We start from the raw sequence: 19,956 nt of genomic DNA on the forward strand, positions 1-19,956 counted from the left end.
ACATCACCAGACGGTCAACACCGAAATCAGATTGATTATATTCTTTGCAGCCAAAGATGGAGAAACTCTATACAGTCAGCAAAAACAAGACCGGGAGCTGACTGTGGCTCAGATCATGAACTCCTTATTGCCAAATTCAGACTGAAATTGAAGAAAGTGGAGAAAACCACTAGCCCATTCAGGTATGACCTAAATCAAATCCCTCATGACTATACAGTGGAAGTGAGAAATAGATTTAAGGGACTAGATCTGACAGACAGAGTGCCTGATGAACTATGGATGGGGGTTCGTGACACTGTACAGGAGACAGGAATCAAGACCATCCCCCAAAAAAAGAAATGCAAAAAAGCAAAATGGCTGTCTGAGGAGGCCTTACAAATAGATGTGAAAAGAAGGGAAGTGAAAAGCAAAGGAGAAAAGGAAAGATACACCCATTTGAATGCAGAGTTCAAAAGAATAGCAAGGAGAGATAAGAAAGCGTTCCTCAGTGATCAATGCAAAGAAATAGAGAAAACAATAGAATGGGAAAGACTAGAGATATCTTCAGGATAATTAGAGATACCAAGGGAACATTTCATACAAGATGGGCTCAATAGAGGACAGAAATGGTAGGGACCTTAGAGAAGCAGAAGATATTAAGAAGAGGTGGCAAGAATACACAGAAGAACTGTGCAAAGAAGATCTTCATGACCCAGATAATCATGATGGTGTGATCACTCACCTAGAACCAGATATCCTGGAATGTGAAGTCAAGTGGGCCTTAGGAAGCATCACTATGAACAAAGCTACTAGAGGTGATGGAATTCCAGTTGAGCTATTTCAAATCCTGGAAGATGATAATGTGAAAGTGATGCACTCAATATGCCAGCAAATTTGGAAAACTCAGCAGTGGCCACAGGACTGGAAAAGGTCAGTTTTCATTCCAATCCCAAAGAAAGGCAATGCCAAAGAATGCTCAAACTACCATACGTGAACTGTGAACTTCCAGATGTTCAAGCTGGTTTTAGAAAAGGCAGAAGAACCAGAGATCAAATTGCCAACATCCACTGGATCATTGAAAAAGCAAGAGAGTTCCAGAAAAACATCTATTTCTGTTTTACTGACTATGCCAAAGCCTATGATTGTGTGGATCACAATAAACTGTGGAAAATTCTGAAAGAGATGGGAATACCAGACCACCTGACCTGCCTCTTGAGAAACCTGTATGCAGGTCAGGAAGCAACAGTTAGAACTGGACATGGAACAAAAACTGGTTCCAAATAGGAAAAGGAGTACGTCAAGGCTGTATATTGTCACCCTGCTTATTTAACTTACATGCAGAGTGCATCATGAGAAACGCTGAGCTGGAGGAAGCACAAGCTGGAATCAAGATTGCTGGGAGAAATAACAATAACCTCAGATAGGCAGATGACACCACCCTTATGGCAGAAAGCGAAGAACTAAAGAGCCTCTTGATTAAAGTGAAAAGAGGAGAGTGAAAAAGTTGGTTTAAAGCTCAACATTCAGAAAACTAAGATCATGGCATCTGGTCCCATCTCTTCATGGCAAATAGATGGGGAAACAGTGGAAACAGTGGCTGACTTTATTTTTCTGGGCTCCAAAATCACTGCAGATGGTGACTGCAGCCATGAAATTAAAAGACGCTTACTCCTTGGAAGGAAAGTTATGACCAACCTAGACAGCATATTAAAAAGCAGAGACATTACTTTGTCATCAAAAGTCCATCTAGTCAAGGCTATGGTTTTTCCAGTAGTCATGTATGGATGTGAGAGTTGGACTATAAAGAAAGCTGAGTGCCAAAGAATTGTTGCTTTTGAACTGTGGTGTTGGAGAAGACTCTTGAGAGTCCCTTGGACTGCAAGGAGATCCACCCAGTCCATCCTAAAGGAGATCAGTCCTGGGTGTTCATTGGTAGGATTGATGCTGAAGCTGAAACTCCAATACTTTGCCACCTGATGTGAAGAGCTGACTCATTGGAAAAGACCCTGATGCTGGGAAAGATTGAGGGCAGGAGGAGAAGGGGACGACAGAGGATGAGATGGTTGAATGGCATCACCGACTCAATAGACATGGGTTTGGGTGGACTCCAGGAGTCCGAGATGGACAGGGAGGCCTGGCATGCTGTGGTTCATGGGGTCGCAAAGAGTCAGATACAACTGAGCAACTGAACTGAACTGAATCTTTCCATTTACATATCAATATTTTTGGATATGATGTGGTTTTAATTTTCAAGAAGCCCAAATGATTAATAATTTTTATTGACTGCTTTTCTGTATCCTATCTAGGAAATTACTGTCCTCTCATGGTCATGAAGATTTTGTTTTTAATAAAAGTCTTAAAAAAAAAAAATAAAATAAAAGTCTTATAGTTGTAGATTTCTATGGTCCATTACGAATTAACATCATACAAGGTGTTAAACAGGGTTGAGATTTATTTTTTTCAAATGGGTATCCAGGTGTTCTGGAACCATATGGTAAACAGACTATCTTTTCATCACTGAATTATGCTAATGGTTTTACTGAACATCAATTAACCATATGTATTCGAGTGTATTTCCAGACTCTTTATTCTGTTTCACTGATTTGTATGGCTAATGTTCTGTCATAGCTATACTGTTTTGACTACCAAACCTTTATAATAAGTTTTGAAATCAGAAAATGTAAGTCCACCCAATTTGTTCCTCTTTTACAAAACCACTTAACTCTTCTAGGTCCTTTTCTTTCCCAAATAAATACTGGAATCAGATTGTAATTTTTAAAACCAAAGCAAACCAAATGGAAAACCTGCAGTGATTTTCATGGGGATTACAGTCACTCCTTAAGTCAATTTAGGGAAAATAGACATCTTGATAATACTTTGTCTTCCAATAAATAAACCTTTATTTATATCTCTAATTTTTCTCAGCAGGGCTATGTAGATATCATTTCATTTTCTTAAATTATTCTCAGTGTTTTATGGCTTTGGAAGTTACTTTAAAATCTTCCCACCTGTTCACTTCCTCCATATATAAATATAATTCTTCTTCTAAATTGACTTTATATGCTATAGCCCTGTAAATTTCAGTTGTAAATTCTAGCAATTTTCCCGCTAGATTTCTTAAAATTTTCTTTGTACTAAGTCATGTCATCTGTGTAGAGACAGTTTTTAATTTTTCTTCCCAATATTTACCCCTTTCCTTCCCCTTCCTTATAACCATCAGCACAATACTATACAGATAAGCTAAGAGAGGACACCGCTTGCCTTGCTTCCAGTCTTATTAGCTATAGATTTTGTATGTGTAAGTAGATGCAGATACACTTTCACAGATTAAGAAAGTATCCTTATGAATTCATTAAGAATTTTTGTTGATAGGGTTTTTTCGGTCAGTACATTAGTGATATCATTTCATTGTTTCAGGGATCTTTTCTTTCTGACAGGAAGTCAGTTATTGATCTTAATGTTGTCTCTGCTATTTAATGTATCCCTTTTCTCTAGCCAATTCAACTTTTTTTTTTTTTCTATATCTTTGTTTCTCACCAATTTTCCTATGATATGCCTTGGTCTCTAAGTTGTGGATTTTTATGAAATCTGTGAAAAACTTTTGACATTACATCTTCAAATAATTTTCTTACCCATTCTCACTCTTTTCTGAGATTCCAATGACAGCAGTATTTGGTAAATCCAACATCTAAGCAATCTCAGGATCAGTTTCTATTGATAATTTTTCTTTGACCATGGGTCACATTTTCATGTTTCTTTGCTTGACTAATTTTCACTATATTCCAGACATTGTAGATGATATATTATAGAGATTCAAGATTCAGTTATATTCCTCTGAAGAATGTTTTGTCTTTTTTACTTGCTGGTCACTCTGAATGTAGGTAGGTTTGAGTTTATTCTTTGGTAGGGAGGATACACCAAAAGCTCAAGATGATTCCCAAGCCTTCGTAAACTGGTGGGATTCAACCTCCAAACTGGGCTTGGTTTCAGGCTTTGTTAAGAGAGGGTCAAGAGAGGGTATTTCTCTGGATCATGGTGCCTGTTAAGGAAGCCTCTTAATGGTGCCTCTGTTTTCTCAGATAAATGCCAGGAGTAAAAACAAGGTATTAGCAAGGTTGCTTTACTCCCCTGGCCCAAATATGCTCAATTCCTAGAACCTTAACTCCATAGCAACAGCACCCTGATAAATGTTGGGTGGTTTCTATATGTAGTTAGACCAGTCTGTGCAAAGCCCTCACAGATGATCTGCACAAGAACCTGGCACCTCTGCTTGCAAAGTATCCTCGTCTCCGGCACTTTCAGCAGGAGCACTGTGCTCTGCTTAGTTCCCAGCTTGCTGTTCCATTCAAAAAATTGTCCCAAGGCAAAAGCTGGGCTGGCTGTGGGGCTCACTTAGTAAATTTTCCTTCCTTCAGAGACTGCACTGCTATTTCTTCCATAACTGAAAGCAGTTGCCTCATAAATGTTTTTCAATTTTACGGCTGTTTATTGCAGAGGTTTAGTATCAGGTACACCTACATAGCTGGACATGGAAGTCTAGTTGTGTTCTTATATAGAGATTGTTTTCATCTTTATGAATTATTTATAAGTAGAATAGTTTTTATACAATTCAGCAATAAGAAGCCATTATGAATTCAACAGACTCATTATAGAAAATCATGTTTAAATGTCACTGTGTATTCTGTGATGTGAAATGTCAACATTGATAAAAAAATTAAATTGCTAGTTAGCAATGAGCTACCATTAATTACTAGCTCTAAGCAAAATAAGCTTATATTTAAGTTTGTAAGTTTATAAAGAATGTTCATAGAGAGTTAATTGTTCTTCATTGTTTCACCTTATATTTATACTCAATGTTGAAATACAAATGCAGCTCAAAATTAACTAGCTAGAGACTTAATTAAAATTTTTTCTTGGAACCAGAAATTGTTCAGTTTAACATACTGGGCACTTGACATGATGATGACTGAAAAACATACCATGTAGGTTCATAACTTCAAAATTCTACCAAAATTCATCCATGCTCTCATTTATCATCATCAATGGCTATGTCTTTGCATCAAAAATTGAGGGTAAGTTTTTTTATATTAATTAACCAAATGTTTAGTCAATATGCCAGCCAATATGTGGCTGTTCAGAAATCAGTTATTATGAATTGAGGGAAATGACTAACAGCATTATGCCAAAAGTTTTTGGAACGCAAAGTCTGGAAGAAAAGCATTCTATGAAGGGATTAATGGGAGTAACAGCATGGCCATCAAATTAAGAATGGCATTTAATTGGCTTTAAAAAACTCACCTTGTTATAAGTATAGCTGCATCCACTGAGGTCATGTCCTCTCCCCAGCTTGTTGACATCTCTAAATGTATATCATTCTTTTTGCCAAATTCTTCATGCTGCCACTTACAAAAACTCTCCAGCATTTTCTCTCCATGATGCCCAATATACAGATCAGCCTGCAAAAGAAGAGATTTCACTTCAAGGCAAATTATTCCCAGATATACAGAAAACTAAAAACCAAGGGGACTTCTTGAGTTACTAGAGCAGACTGCTGACCATAACATTAATTAGAACCTGGAAGACATTCAGGATTAATTTTTCCTGAGCTAAAAAATCTTAAAACTTTGTGAAGGTACAATAATCACAAAACCTGTTTAATGCTATTCTGAAAAAGAAGAGAGTTGCAATGGAATATTAAGAATGTGGAACTTTTAGACTTAAATCACTCATTATTTCTACAATTTTAACAAAGGTTTTACATAGCTAAGCAGTATGTTAAAATGATGCCACAAAACAGTATTTAAATTGAATTACAGATAAAGCACATGTTTAAATAAGAAAATAAAACTGTCATTAAAAATGACGTTTAAAAATTGCATTTTGCAACGTTAAGGTTTGTTGTCAGGATCCTTGGAAACTTAGAACATTCCATTTTTGGAATATAATTGAGGTATTAACTAAAACTAAGGGCCTGCTTTATGTACATTTCAAGTGACTCAGTGGATATTTCTGGATTTTAAGTCAATAAAAAGTAAATCCCTAACATTCCCTTTACTTAAAAGTACCTGAATACAACTTCTCACCCACTAAATTGAACAAAAAACTCAAGACTTTCTTACTGGAGTTTCATGGAGCAGAATAAGCTTTATCACACGAAGATTGACCTGCACACCAAGACTCTTGTGTTGGAAAAGGTTAAAAACCTAAAAGCAAATAAAAATAAAAATCCTAAAATAAAACTGAAAGACATCTTAATTTTTCTTAAAGCCCAGACCTGGGAGAAGTCTCAATTCAGTTGAGCAATTTTATATATTTCAAAAAAAATTTTTTTAATTACTTTAAAATTAGCTTAATAAGCAGTAACTAATTCACTTTAGACAACAAGAAATTTAGACCTAGCATTCTGATAATATACTTACTGCAATCGATAATCTAAGCATTTCAGTGGGGGGGCAGAGGGAAAGTTGGGCTTTCCAAAATAGTGAAGAGAAGAATTTTAGTAACTAAATTCTAGAAATTTTCTTAAGATCACAAAATGCCAGCGTCCTTTCTTCTGAGAAAATGTCCCAAAACAGCCTGCTTTATGCCACCTCCCAATTTATCCTTTACAGTTTCTACTCTCCCCAGGACAACTGCCAAGCAGGAATAGGATTTTCAAAGCTCCTCCCCTTCAATGCTGCCTATGAAGACATGCTATTGTTGCGTAACAGTTTCAGGTTACCATCATAACTGGTATTTCCAAAACATGGTATATGTAACAATGCTGGAAAGCAAGGCAAATTTTTTATGCGGTACCTTTTTGGTTTTTTTTTGTAAAATTGACTATTTATTATAGAAAATTAAAACTGGCATACTAAACCCACACTTTCCAAGGCAGTACTATTTAAAAGAGACTGAAGTTGGTAGGCTATGCCTGTCTACCCTTTACAAAATGCTGGTGAAGTGGTTGTTCAGTAGCTAAGTAGTTATCCTTGTACTAGTGGTTCTTATCTTGCCTTATATGGCAACTCAAATTATACATGGACATCTGCCATTGGCTTTCATTTATGTTTATTCTCTCCTAAGAAACACTCTCCATGAAAACCTTCCCATCCTGCCTTGAAGGAAGTTTACTCAACAGGGTATATAGTTAAGTCAAAGGATTCAGGCAGTAGGTACAAGGATTCAGATCCCAGGTACAAGTTAGATTTCTGTGGTCCAAAAGCTATCAACCAAAGTCAGCTACCTGTGATTCAGCTCTTAGCTACTACATCTTACTCATCAGCTAGTATTATATCCGACATGCAATTTTACATACCTACATGAGAGCTCAGTGGATCACCAACCTCCATTTTTGTTCCACCTCATAATCTACAGTACTTTGGGTGGGGCCATACATATAAACAAATAAAACATTTCTGCTATTTCAACAAATGGCCTTTTATTAAAAAAGAAGGAAAAGAAGGGCACAAAAAAAGAGATACAAGAATAATAGAAAAAGAGTTTTGCCATATCAAATTAACAATAAGGATTTATTACTGGAAGGTATAAATTATTATTTTGATATCTCTCTTGAGATGGATCAATTTGATACACCTATTTTTTCTGTCAATAAAAGAAAGGAATAGTAATGAGTTAATTTTTAAAGAACTTCATTATACTCACACATTTCTTCCTTAGAGTTTTCTTGAAAAAATTCCAAGCGCACTTTAAAGTTTGCCTACCATATTTAAGATGGTTAGAATGAATCTCCTGGCTGCATCTGCTCCATGATAGGAAACCATTGCTGGGTCTGCAACCACTACAGTCTCTATGTTGTATTCTTGAGGTAATTTGTATGAATATCGTTTCCCTCTTCCACTTTCTGTTATTTTTTTAGATCTAGGTCTTCCTTTATCTGCAAAACAGAAATGAATTTTCAAATGTGCCTCTATCTCAGCAAAATGAATAAAAATCTCCACCTCTTCAATAATTAAAAAGAAAGTTTATTAAATACCAACATGTGCTGATGATACAGTGATGAGCAAGACCATAAAAGTTCCCTGCACATAGGGAACCTAAATGAGCATTTGGCTTTGGAATTAGACAGACTGGACTTCTACCACTGATTAACTCTACTCCTTGGGAAACTAACATCACTCAGTCAGCCTTAGTTTCCTCATTTGTAAAATGAATAACAGTAACACCTGCTTTCTAGAGTTGCAGGTGGCCAATAATAAGATCACATTAGTATTTATAAATAAAATAATTCCATAAATAAAAGACATCATGGTTTTCTTTTGGAAACCAGTGATAAAAGTCTACTTGCCAGTAGTGCCTGAAGTGACTGCCCCATACATCCTAATGTCACTAAGTCGTGTCTGATTCTTTGCTACCCCATGGATTGTAACCCACCAGGCTCCTCTGCAGGCAATGGCCTCTAATTACTCAAACTATGTATGGGCTACAAAGGAATTGGTTCTGTCATCCACCAGAATAATACAGAAGTTATGACCTCAGCACAGCAGATTCCTCAAGCAGGGTCAAATAAAAGCAGTAACCACCAATAAACATCTTTATGAATTTATATAAAAGTGGAAATTTTGTTTATGAAAATATGCTACTATCAGAATGAAAATCATTCAGCCAAGTGAGAGAAGATAATTACAGAACTTTTTATAACAAAGAAATGAAAAGCTACTCTAAGTCAATGACAGATAACTGAACTGAAAAGCTGGCTGCAAATCTGAACAGGCATTTTTAACAAAAAGGAGATTCAAAAGGCTAATTAGCATAGAAGAAGGTGCTCAGTCTCACTGGTCTTCAAGGAAATGCAAATTAACCACAATAACTTAAATAAAATTCCAGAATGGCTACGATAGACATGATTATATTCAGTGTTGACAAGAAGGTAAGGACAACTGGAAGTCCCATACTCGTATGAGCTAGGAGTTTAAATTAGGATAAACAATGAAAAACTGGTTGGGAGTATCCACAAAAGCTGAACAATCGCACATCCAATGATCAACATTCTAAAGTACATACTCATTAGGATTACATGCAAATCAGGTGTAAAAATTACTCATAGCAGCGCTGTTCTTAATAGTTCAACTAACCATCAATAGTATAATGGATAAAGAAATTCTGTCCTATTCATAAAATGGAATGCTAAAGCAGTGAGGGCTTCCCTTGTGGCTCAGCTGGTTAAGAATCTGCCTGCAATGTGGGAGACCTGGGTTCAATCCCTGGGTTGGGAAGATCCCCTGGAGAAGGGAAAGGCTACCCTGTCCAGTATTCTGACCTGGAGAATCCCATGGACTGTATGGTCCATTGGGTCGCAAAGAATCAGACACGACTAAGTGACTTTCACTTCACTTCATTTCATATAGCAGTGAAAATGAACTACTTCAATTTGTGAAAACAGATGAGCCTAACAAACATACTGCTGAGCAAAAGCAGCAATTACAAAAGAGTAGGCAGTGTATGATTCCATTTATAGGAACATCATAAACTGGGAAGATGGGATGTTAGAAGTCAGGATAGTGACGATCTTGGGTTAAGAGAAACTAGAGCCGAAGAGTGGGCACAAGGGCAACATCTGTTGGTGCTGATACTTTCTATATTTTAATCTGAGTAGTACCTACTTATTCTTCACTTTGGGAAAATTCAGCAGTCGGACACATCGTTTGTGCAACTTCCTATGTGTGTGCTGTGCTTTAATAATGAATTTGTAATTTTAATAGCTTTGTTGAGGGGTAATTTGCATGCCATAACATGAAGCCATTTCAATGTACAATTCATTTAGTTTTAACAACTTTTTACAACCACACAGTTATCTCCACCATTTACTGTTAAATCAGCTATTATTTCTTCTTCTCCTTGCCATGTACTGAAATTTTGTTGACGTTACTAAATAGCTGACATCTTCTTTCCCAAATCTGTACTTGTTGGCTGACATTTTTTATATTTTTTAATTCTAATTTTAGTGGAGCTCCCAGAAGTAAACATATGTGTTTAACAGAATCCCATGGATATAAACAAGTGTGTCCAATTAGTCATGTTTACACGGACATATCTAACTTTGTTTTGAACTTGGAGGTACGTACGCTCGTAATTCTAGTTCATCCTCTTGGTTTCTGATAAATTCCTTTTCTAGAATCTTGCTCCAGGTATTTGACTTTGGTGTGTATTCTATTCTATTCTACCACCTGTTCCACCTTACTTCCCTTCTAACACATTTTCATGATGCCAGGATTAGTTTATCTCTTCCGTTATTAAACTGCTGGGTTACTTCTATTACTAACTTCTAGGTCCAAATGAGTTAGCTCTGAGCTCCAGTGTGAAGTACATTCCATCACAATTGCTGGTAACTTCACTGTTCTCAGATATTTCCATAAATTACAGTCTCCCATTTTTTTTTTCTCATGGCGACACAAACTAAAAATCTATTTACCCAAAGTTTTACCCAAATGTCAAGGAGATCAGTTAACTAAGTTAACGAAAGTGTCACGAAAATAAAATGCAAAGAGCCCTTATTTAACAAAATAAGCAATATATCATGAAACAGGAAAATGCAAAAATGACAAAAGCAACAGGAGCCATCGGCAACAGAATTGAGGCAGGAGGTAGATGAGCCCCGGCCTCCAAGACACAGTGACTGGAGATTCATCCCCTGTGGACTGAAACTCCAAGATGAGAACACTAGGATAATTGAGAGAGGAGGCTGGGCCCTGCCCAGAACACATCTCACTCTCGGAGTCAGGAAACCTCCCCACCTATACCTGGGCAGAAAGGCTCCCTGGCGGTCAAACAGGGAGTGATGCTAACTGATGCCAGCCGACCCATACGACTCTTTGACTGAATCCATCTTGGCTAACAGATGCGTATGCACACATGAAAGGATCCTAAGAGAAACAAAATATGGACTGTGAATGAAGCAAAACAAAATGATTGGCAAAGGAAACCCAGAAGAAATATCCCACATAAGTAAGTTCCTCAGCCTGCCGTGAGGGCACAACTCAGAGACTCTGAGTGGGAATTCTCTCCTGTGAAGTCAAAAAGCCAGGGCCTTGTCACTGACTACTGCTCTAGCAACCAGGATTTGGTGCTTTCACTGTCGTGACCTGGCCTCAATCTCTGGGGGGTACCCAACCCCCACTTCAAGCTGTTGCAGGTCAAGGCCGCCCAAGATCAGAATCACTATAGTTGAAAGTAAATTTTATGAGTCCATATTTAATACCAGCAGTTAATACCAAAGACCTTGACGAAGGACAGCAAATGAAACTAATTTTATTAGTATCTTAATATCTACAACAGTTAGGAGTGAATTTTGTAGTTTTTTTTTTCATTGTAATCACAATCCTACTTATATATTAGTATATTATCATATAAACTTAAAGTCTTTAGTAGGAGACATTCCTATAAGTATAGGAAAAGGCTCATCTTGGCAGGGTCAACACCTATTAAGTTGATTGTGGAGGAAAGATAGGTAGGTAGACATATAAATACACAGACACAGATCTACCATCTCTCCTTAATGGATAGATACATCAGTGGTCTTCTGGGTAAAAATCACACAGTGGTAGGAACAGAAAGGGAGAGATAATAGGCAAAATATTAGAAAGTAGGTATCACCTTTGGTGAAAGTGTTAGTTGCTCAGTCATGTCCAACTCTTTGTGACCCCATGGACTGTAGCCTGCCAGGCTCCTCTGTCCAAGGGATTTTCCAGGCAAGAATACTGCAGTGGGGTGCTATACTCTTCTCCAGAGGATCTTCCCAACCAGGAATCAAACCCTCATCTCTTGCACAGATGATGGATTCTTTACCATCTGAGCCATCAGGGAAGCCCAGTAAAATTAATCAAACGAAAACAGATGAAATGGATAATGGTTAGGATTATTCTTTCTTTTTGCTATTGTTTTGTTTTATGTGTGTGTGGGGGGTGGGGGTGGAAGGTTATTTTTCAGTGACCAGGTAGATAGTGGGGAGTATCAGCAGAGGAATCTGGGAGGAAAAATGATGGGTTCAGCCACAGATTTATTAAATCTGAGGTGCCTGAGAGACATCGGAGTAAGAGTTACTTAAACACCTGACTGTTGGGACAGAGATTAAAATGGAGGTAGAGTTTGGAACAAAACAATGTGTCAGTAAAGATGAACCCATGGATTTGGACTCTATCATTCCAGGGAAGCCTGTGGCATGAGATGTAGAAAGAAAAGGAGGAAGTCCTGAGAAATGCCTACATTTAGGGGATATATATACAGAAGAAGACATGCCCATGGAGGAGACAGAGATGAAAGAAAAAATAACATTTGGGGCTTTTCAATCACATCAAGAGTGATTAAGAGACCATGTAAGGGAGAGACAGCAAAGCTTTTGTTACCTTTATTGCCCCAACTAATGACAGCTGTATTGGCCCCAAACTGTCAGTGTACTGCATCTTTATTTGTGTGTTATATTTAAATAGGCTATTTGGAACATTTTAGGTTTCTTAAGAATCTCAATACCATGACTCTCTGACTCCATCATATGAATTAGCCACTGTGTATGAAAATCATGCATGTTGAAGTCATCTTTTTACTAAGTGGCTTCCTTGAATATCTTCATTGTCTATATAAAGCATGCTGAGCTCATTCTTCATCTCTTCAATCCTTGAGATCATTTTCTACCCAGGTGCATGCACAAAAACAATACAGTTGATATCACACACTCCCAGTTAAAGAAGAGATTTGTAAATGAGGATATACAGGTAGGCACTATGTGCTCCCCATAATACCCTCCACACACTGACGATCATCTCCAGGACATCATGCCTGGCATATGGAGAGTATTTCGGTAGTGGCTGGGTTAAGTTAGCTCTAAGAATAGAGATGATCTCTGTATCCTGATCTTGGTCTTCTTCAATTCTGTAAATCTCGTTTTTGTTCGCATAGGGTCCTAGACATACTCACAAGTTTATAAATATTGATTGATAAACACTGAAGATAGGTAAGAGAAATTAGAAAATAGCTTAGCAATCCCTGCATGCAAGTGCTTGATCCAAACAGGTTCATTACGATATAACAGTCATGTCTTTAAAAAATTAGAAAGTTTATGAACAAGGTCTGTCAAATATGAACCATGTATTTATGCTTTATAAAACCTATCAAAAATAAGAATTCTCTAGAAACATTTCCTCCATATATACTGGAATATAAAACCTACTTTATGTCATCTGTATACATGAGTAATTAGAACAGCTGGAACTTACTATGATTAAAAAGTTGCATAGTGCAAATTTTCAATGTAACTCACACAAGGCAATCTCCTTAAATGGACTATATCCAAGTTGTTGCTGCTATTGTTTCATGATATAAAAACTTTTCTTTTGCTTTTTCAGACTATGACTTTTGTCCAGCTGTTTTTTATCTCCAGTGTGTTTATATTTCTTAGAATAGAGATGAGGAGTGTGTCTTATTTAAATTGACTTGATAATGTGCTTTGAATAATGTGACACAGAGGTAGATTCAGTTAACCACTTCTGAAGATAATTCTCATATAGACTGATACCATGAGCTTTCACAAAAGAAAACAGAGATCAGAGATTAATTTGAGATAGTATTTCTAAACAGAAACATACTCAAATCCTGTCTGAATCTGATCCTCCTAGACAACTGATGATATGAACGTGCCAAGGCCTCTGAAAATATTACTTATCATCACAGTTTATATACCTAAATCAACCTCAAATGCCATAACCAATTTTCAAGTTGCTATCTTGGCACTAAATACACTAATACCTAATTCTAAATTTCCAAGTCCATTTTAAAGTCTTTACACCAAAAATTCTTCAATAAATTCATATTTCCTCAGATTCTAAATGGAACTATTTCTCGTATCAGTGAATATTCAGAGATGTCTCAGTTAGATGTCCAAACATTTTTACTAGGGAAACTGCTGGAAGCTGGCTATGACTTTCAGGTCCTATTTATGTAATAGAAATCATTCATTTTTCCTTACCCTTCTTGCTAATGCCACATATCTCTGCCAAAGGAAGTAATAAGGAAGTGTACCAAACAGCAACCCCATTTTATTTCTGTGAAAAATTGGCAGACAAACAGAGACTAGGATTTGATGGTTGGAAATGTTTGTGAGCCACTTAAACTTTAAGATTTAAGATATTCTGATACTGAGAATAAAATTCAAAGAAGTAAGTCTTGAGTCTTCTTCATATTCCTCTATTAATATTAACCTTCAAGATGATTTTTACTTGAATCAAACAGAAAAAGAAGAAAGTAGAAGATGCTCTGGTCAAAGTAAAGAGATTTCTATGATGTTCACACAGAAGTAAACTAAAATAAGACCATGAGCTCACAGTATTCAGTTTCAGGGGATCTGGAGTTCTCTCAGTGTCATTTCTATTCCAGTTAGGTGAACAGAATCCCTTGAGGAACACTTCACAACTCAAGAGGGATATAGAGCATGCAACGTATTAATATCTGAAGTTTTTCTATCTATTTTATATTAAAATATACTACTTCATAGAAAACAAGTCAAAAATATATATATAATTGTCATTAACCAAGAGAGATTCCACATTAAAAAAAAAAAAAAAGTTAAAGCCATGGACAGATGGATAGACACAAAGAGAAGGAAGGATAGGGAAGGTAGGAAGGCAAGGAAAAAAGAAGGCACAGGGTGGGTGGGTGGCATGGAGGGAAGAAGGGAGGGAGGGAGGATTTATTCCAGGATTCATCTCACATTGCATATTTAATTAAACCCTTTCAGGAGAAGGCATTACCTGAAATAACACCACAGTAATGACTGTGAGGAACGGACTTCTCTGTGACTTTTTCCTCCATGGACCTTTTCCGCCTATATACACGATGTGGATGACCTGTTATGGCCACTGTATCATTGAGTGGTTCAATAAATATGAAGTCCTCATTGAGCTGTATAAATCCCATCTGGAATATATAACATAGAAAGATGGGTATGAAATACCTGTTCATAAGTTAGTTTCAATTAAGTAACTTATTCAATTAAGTTACTTTCTAGGTTCTCCCACTCACACACACACACACTTTATTTTCTTTCACATATATGCATACATTTTTCTAGTGAAGCTATTTTAGCAACCCCACTAATAAGGTAACTGTCTTCCCATTTTATTACTTCACCTTTAGGTACTTTATTGCACTAGCATAAACTTCATATAGTTAGTCTTAGCCTTTGTGGGTGGGAGGCTAGATGCCAGCAACAGATGCACAGTAAAAATTCTGGAATGTTAAAGGCTCACTTTGGGAGACCCATGGGGTCACTTATATGTACAGCATGTACAGAAGAGCAATACAGTTTTTAATTGCGTACACTGCACAGTCCAACTTTTTGACAATCATTATTTAATAAAATAATTCATGTAACATACCACAATAAATGTAGGATATATAGCATTACAGTTATTATATAAAATACTCTTAAGCCTTCTTTTAAACATTTTTTAAAACCCTTGAACAATAAATTACAGAAAAAGGAAGCATCACTTACATAAACAAGTTTCATTTCATATGATACCATATTTTAAAGTTAGCCAGTTGTGAACAGGGGGCTAAGAAACAGTAAAATTCAGTTATGATCAGCAAGATGAACTTATAACAAATAAGTATTCTTTTATCATATTAAAGCTAAGCCTAGTAATTTCTTCCCTTTCTTTTTTAGAATATAAAGTTAAGTTATAAGTAGGAAAATATTTCACATGGAAGAAAATATGACTTGATCTTTCCAATTTTTATTATTTTAGTCTACTGTAATACATATTAATATATAAAATGCATATTTGATTACTTATACTGCTAACTCATTAGTAAACAATTTTGAAGAAATAATCCCCTAGAACCTGCATTATTCATACATGATATGGTAATATTAAAGTTTTCAAATACTGTTTTGTATTAATTTTATAAAAATTATATACAGTTTGTTTGTTTCACATATAATTAGCATCATAATATAATTATTTCTTCAGATACAGTCATTGTTCCACATTGTATATTTTTTTAAAATTTAGGCCAAAACATCTTTTCCTAAGGAAAAAAGGCTTTTTGTTTTGTTTGAATTACTAAAGTGTATTGCATCTTCTATATGGAAAGACTAAGTGACTGCCAATATACTATCACATTTTATTTTGTACAGAACTGACATTATAAGATACCTGAAGAATAAAATCTAAAAATCATTACCAATTTCATTTTACTGAAGTTTTATATCACTAATAATAGTCTTAACTGCTGGAACAGCAGTTCCATCACCTCTGTGCGTCCCCTTCCCCTCTCCTTCTTCCTTCCTTCCCGTCTCTTTCTCAGTTTCCACTCTCCCCTTCCTGTTCACACACATGCACATGCACACGTCACTTGTGGGTGGGGATAATGCAAAAAATTTCTATTCCAATGATTCTTTTAAAATATCAGGCATATATGTATTTGGGGCATTTCTGTTAAGTTTAACTTCCAATGAGTTCTTTTATTCTCCATATATGTTTTCATTCTCTCAAATATGAAATCAGCTTCAATTTTAATTAGATACATGAAACACATAAAATTTTCCCTAGAGTCAAATTTGATGGGAATAAGAGAGAATATCAAATAGTTTTAAATTTAAATAATAATCATTAAAGATATAGTACATCTACATATGGATTGAGGATAAAATGTGTGCTTAGTCACTCAGTCATGTCCGACTCTTTGCGACCCCCATGGACTGCAGCCCGCCAGGCTCCTCTCCATGGGGATTCTTCAGGCAAGAATATTGCAGTGGATCGCCATGCCTTCCTCCAGGGGATCTTCCCAACCCAGGGATTGAATCCAAGTCTCCTGCATCACAGGCAGATTCTTTACCAACTGAACCACCAGGGAAGTCAGATTGAGGATAAGTGGTGTCATATTATCATCGATTGAGATTATGAAAATACAGAAATATGTTCCTCTTGTCCGAATAAGTGTGATTCTGAGATTCAGTCAGTATCCAAAGCCACAAATAAAACTGACAGTGTAGTTAATGACTAAAAATAATAACTGCTATGATGCTTAGTTTCCCTAAATCATAAATTTGTAATCTGATACATTCTTTCAACAGATTATAAGCATGGGAAGAGTTATAATAACAAATCCTAAAAAATTTAATTGCATACTATCATATAAAATTTAACAACATCAAGAACAGATTCTGGACTTAAGATTATTTGGGTTCATAACCTATTACTACCATGTAACTATGAGAAATTTATAAAGTCTTTATACAACAGCTTCATAGGGTTCTTTGGAAGATTTTTTTTAAAAGCATCTTTAAGCACATGTAATGTTCCTATCATAAGCACTTCCCAGGTGGCTCAGTGGTAAAGAACCTGTCTACCAACGCAGGAGATGAGGGTTCAATTGCTATAGCAAAGTTCCCCTGTAAAAAGGAATGGCACCTCATTCCAGTATTCTTGCCTGGAAAATTCCATGGACAGAGGAGCCTGGCAGAGTGTACTGTCCATGGCATCACAAATAGAGCCAGACACAACTTAGTGACCAAACTAATGTTCTGTGCTAGAACTATGTTCTAGCACAGAATCTGATGCTGGGTAACCTTTTAATAAATGTTTGCCATAATTTTTATACTATTCATAAGTATAATTATAATAAATAAAGCAGCCAAACATTTAAGAGTGGATTGAAGAGCTCCAAGAATCCAAAAAATTAAAATTTACTCATTTTTGTATCACCAGATAGTGAAGTCGCTCAATCATGTCCGACTCTCGGCAACTCTTGTATCACCATATTTAGTTCAGTTAGTTCAGTTCAGTCGCTCAGTCACGTCCGACTCTTTGCAACCCCGTGAATCACAGCACGCCAGGTCTCCCTGTCCATCATAAACTCCTGGAGTTTACTCAAACTCATGTCCATCGAGTTGGTGATGCCATCCAGCCATCTCATCCTCTGTCGTCCCCTTCTCCTCCTGCCCCCAATCCCTCCCAGCACCAGGGTCTTTTCCAATGAGTCAACTCTTCGCATGAGGTGGCCAAAGTACTGGAGTTTCAGCTTCAGCATCAGTCCTTCCAATGAACACCCAGGACTGATTTCCTTTAGGATGGACTGGTTGGATCTCCTTGCAGTCCAAGGGACTCTCAAGAGTCTTCACCAACACCACAGTTCAAAAGCATCAATTTTTCGGCTCTCACCTTTCTTCACAGTCCAACTCTCACATAGCATATTAAATATTGTTTCAAGTATATGTGTTGTTTTTTTTAAGATACAATTTGGAAAACTCTTCATGACACACAATTCTCTATTGTGTTAGGATTTTATCTATATACATTTTTAAAAACAAGAAGGTCACTTTGAAAAAAAAATTGCTGGAATAATTATGGTGGTGGTGGTTTAGTTGCTAAGTTGTATCCGACTCTTGCAACCCCATGGACCATAGTCTGCCAGGCTCCTCTGTCCAGGAGATTCTCCAGGCGAGAATACTAGAGTGGGTTGCCATTTCCTACTGCAGAGGATCTTCCTGACCAAGGAATCGAACCCGGGTTTCCTGCATCGCAGGTAGATTTTTAACCAACTGAGCTATGAGGGAAGCTGGAATAATTACAGTGAAAACGAAAGTCACTCAGTCGTGTCTGACTCTTTGCAACCCCGTGGATATAGAGTCCAGGGAATTCTCCAGGCCAGAATACTGGAGTGGCTAGCCTTGGAATAATTATAAATGATGACTAATTCATTCAATATATATTTGCTGTCTGATCCCATGTGCCAGACTCAGTTCACTCTGGGGCATATTTAGTATCCAGTATTCAGATTCTCTTCAGGCAAGGGCTTCCTATCTGAGATCAGAATACTATCCTACGCCACAGGAAGTTCTCTAGCTTGGGTTGGCATATGTCAAGCAGGGAAGTCATGAGGTTTTCTATGTCCCCACAAAGAGGGGACCTATCCCACTAACAAAATGGATCATCTTATCTGTGCTGTGAATTTACAAGCCATGGAAGAACATAAATCTAGATCAAAGTCTCTTTACAAGTTCTCCTATGCTTGATAATGAAAAAGAAAATGACAACCCACTCCAGTATTCTTGCCTGGAGAATACCATGGACAGAGGAGCCCTGCGGGCTACAGTCCATGGGGTCGCAAAGAGTTGGACACGACTGAGTGACTAACACACACATTGATGCTTAATAATGCATAATTAGACAGCATTCACTTCAGCAAACATTGTCCTTTTAATTTTTGTTGTTGTTTAGTCGCTAAATCGTGTCCAACTCTCTGCGACCCCACAAACTGCAACACACCAGGCTTCCCTTTGCTGTCCTTCACTATCTCCCGGAGTTTGCTCCCAAAGTTTAATTTTAGAAGGAAAGAAAATTAGTAGTGCATTAAAATGGCACAATACATTCTCCAAAATAAATGTGAACTATATAAGTATTTTCTCCAAGATTCCTCTTAGATTTTTCAAAATGACGTTAACAATGTTGAGGTATTTCATGCAAACACTTAGAAATGAATTAAAAGTTAACTGTCTTATTTGTTGTTACGTGCATCTTCTCATACAATGGCATCTCTCCTATTGTATTGAATGTTATTATTTGATTTGACATGTGAGCAAACATTTCAGTGTTTTTCAAATTTACCACTACTTCTTTGAAAATAAATTACCAGCCGTTTCTTGTCTTACTGGTTCTGATATGATACCATCTCTCCATTTAGATACCCCTATGTTTTTTAAAACAGCCGTTTACACTAATCTCCATATAAGTGTATTATCATTGCCACCAATTTCTAATCACAACATGAAATCTGATCTGACAAATGTGCATGGATTTTTATACATCATTGTTTCAATTCACCTAATGCAAATGTTTCAGTTGTTCAAATTCAAATTAACTACAGTCTATTAAATAGATGAACAGATTCTAAAGTAGTAATGTAATCATAAATAAAAATAACTAAAAATTAAAGTTGCTACTCTTACTAGGTTAACTGCTTTACTTCCCCCACCTTAATTCC

At 36.6% G+C, this 19,956-nt stretch overlaps 1 protein-coding gene across 1 annotated transcript in view; it reads right to left on the reverse strand.

The window, feature by feature from the left end:
• Positions 1–19,956, reverse strand: part of ADAMTS19 (ADAM metallopeptidase with thrombospondin type 1 motif 19) — a 250,761-nt gene that overhangs the window by 181,429 nt on the left and 49,376 nt on the right. The window contains exons 3-6 of the mRNA XM_061150851.1: positions 14,718–14,883; positions 7,683–7,855; positions 6,099–6,182; positions 5,278–5,435 (exon numbers count right to left, since the gene is read on the reverse strand). Coding sequence (XP_061006834.1) covers positions 5,278–5,435; positions 6,099–6,182; positions 7,683–7,855; positions 14,718–14,883 — 581 coding nt within the window. The remainder of the gene's footprint in view (positions 1–5,277; positions 5,436–6,098; positions 6,183–7,682; positions 7,856–14,717; positions 14,884–19,956) is intronic.

The sequence above is a fragment of the Dama dama genome, chromosome 9 (assembly GCF_033118175.1).
Source record: "Dama dama isolate Ldn47 chromosome 9, ASM3311817v1, whole genome shotgun sequence".
NCBI classification, from domain to species: Eukaryota; Metazoa; Chordata; class Mammalia; order Artiodactyla; family Cervidae; genus Dama; species Dama dama.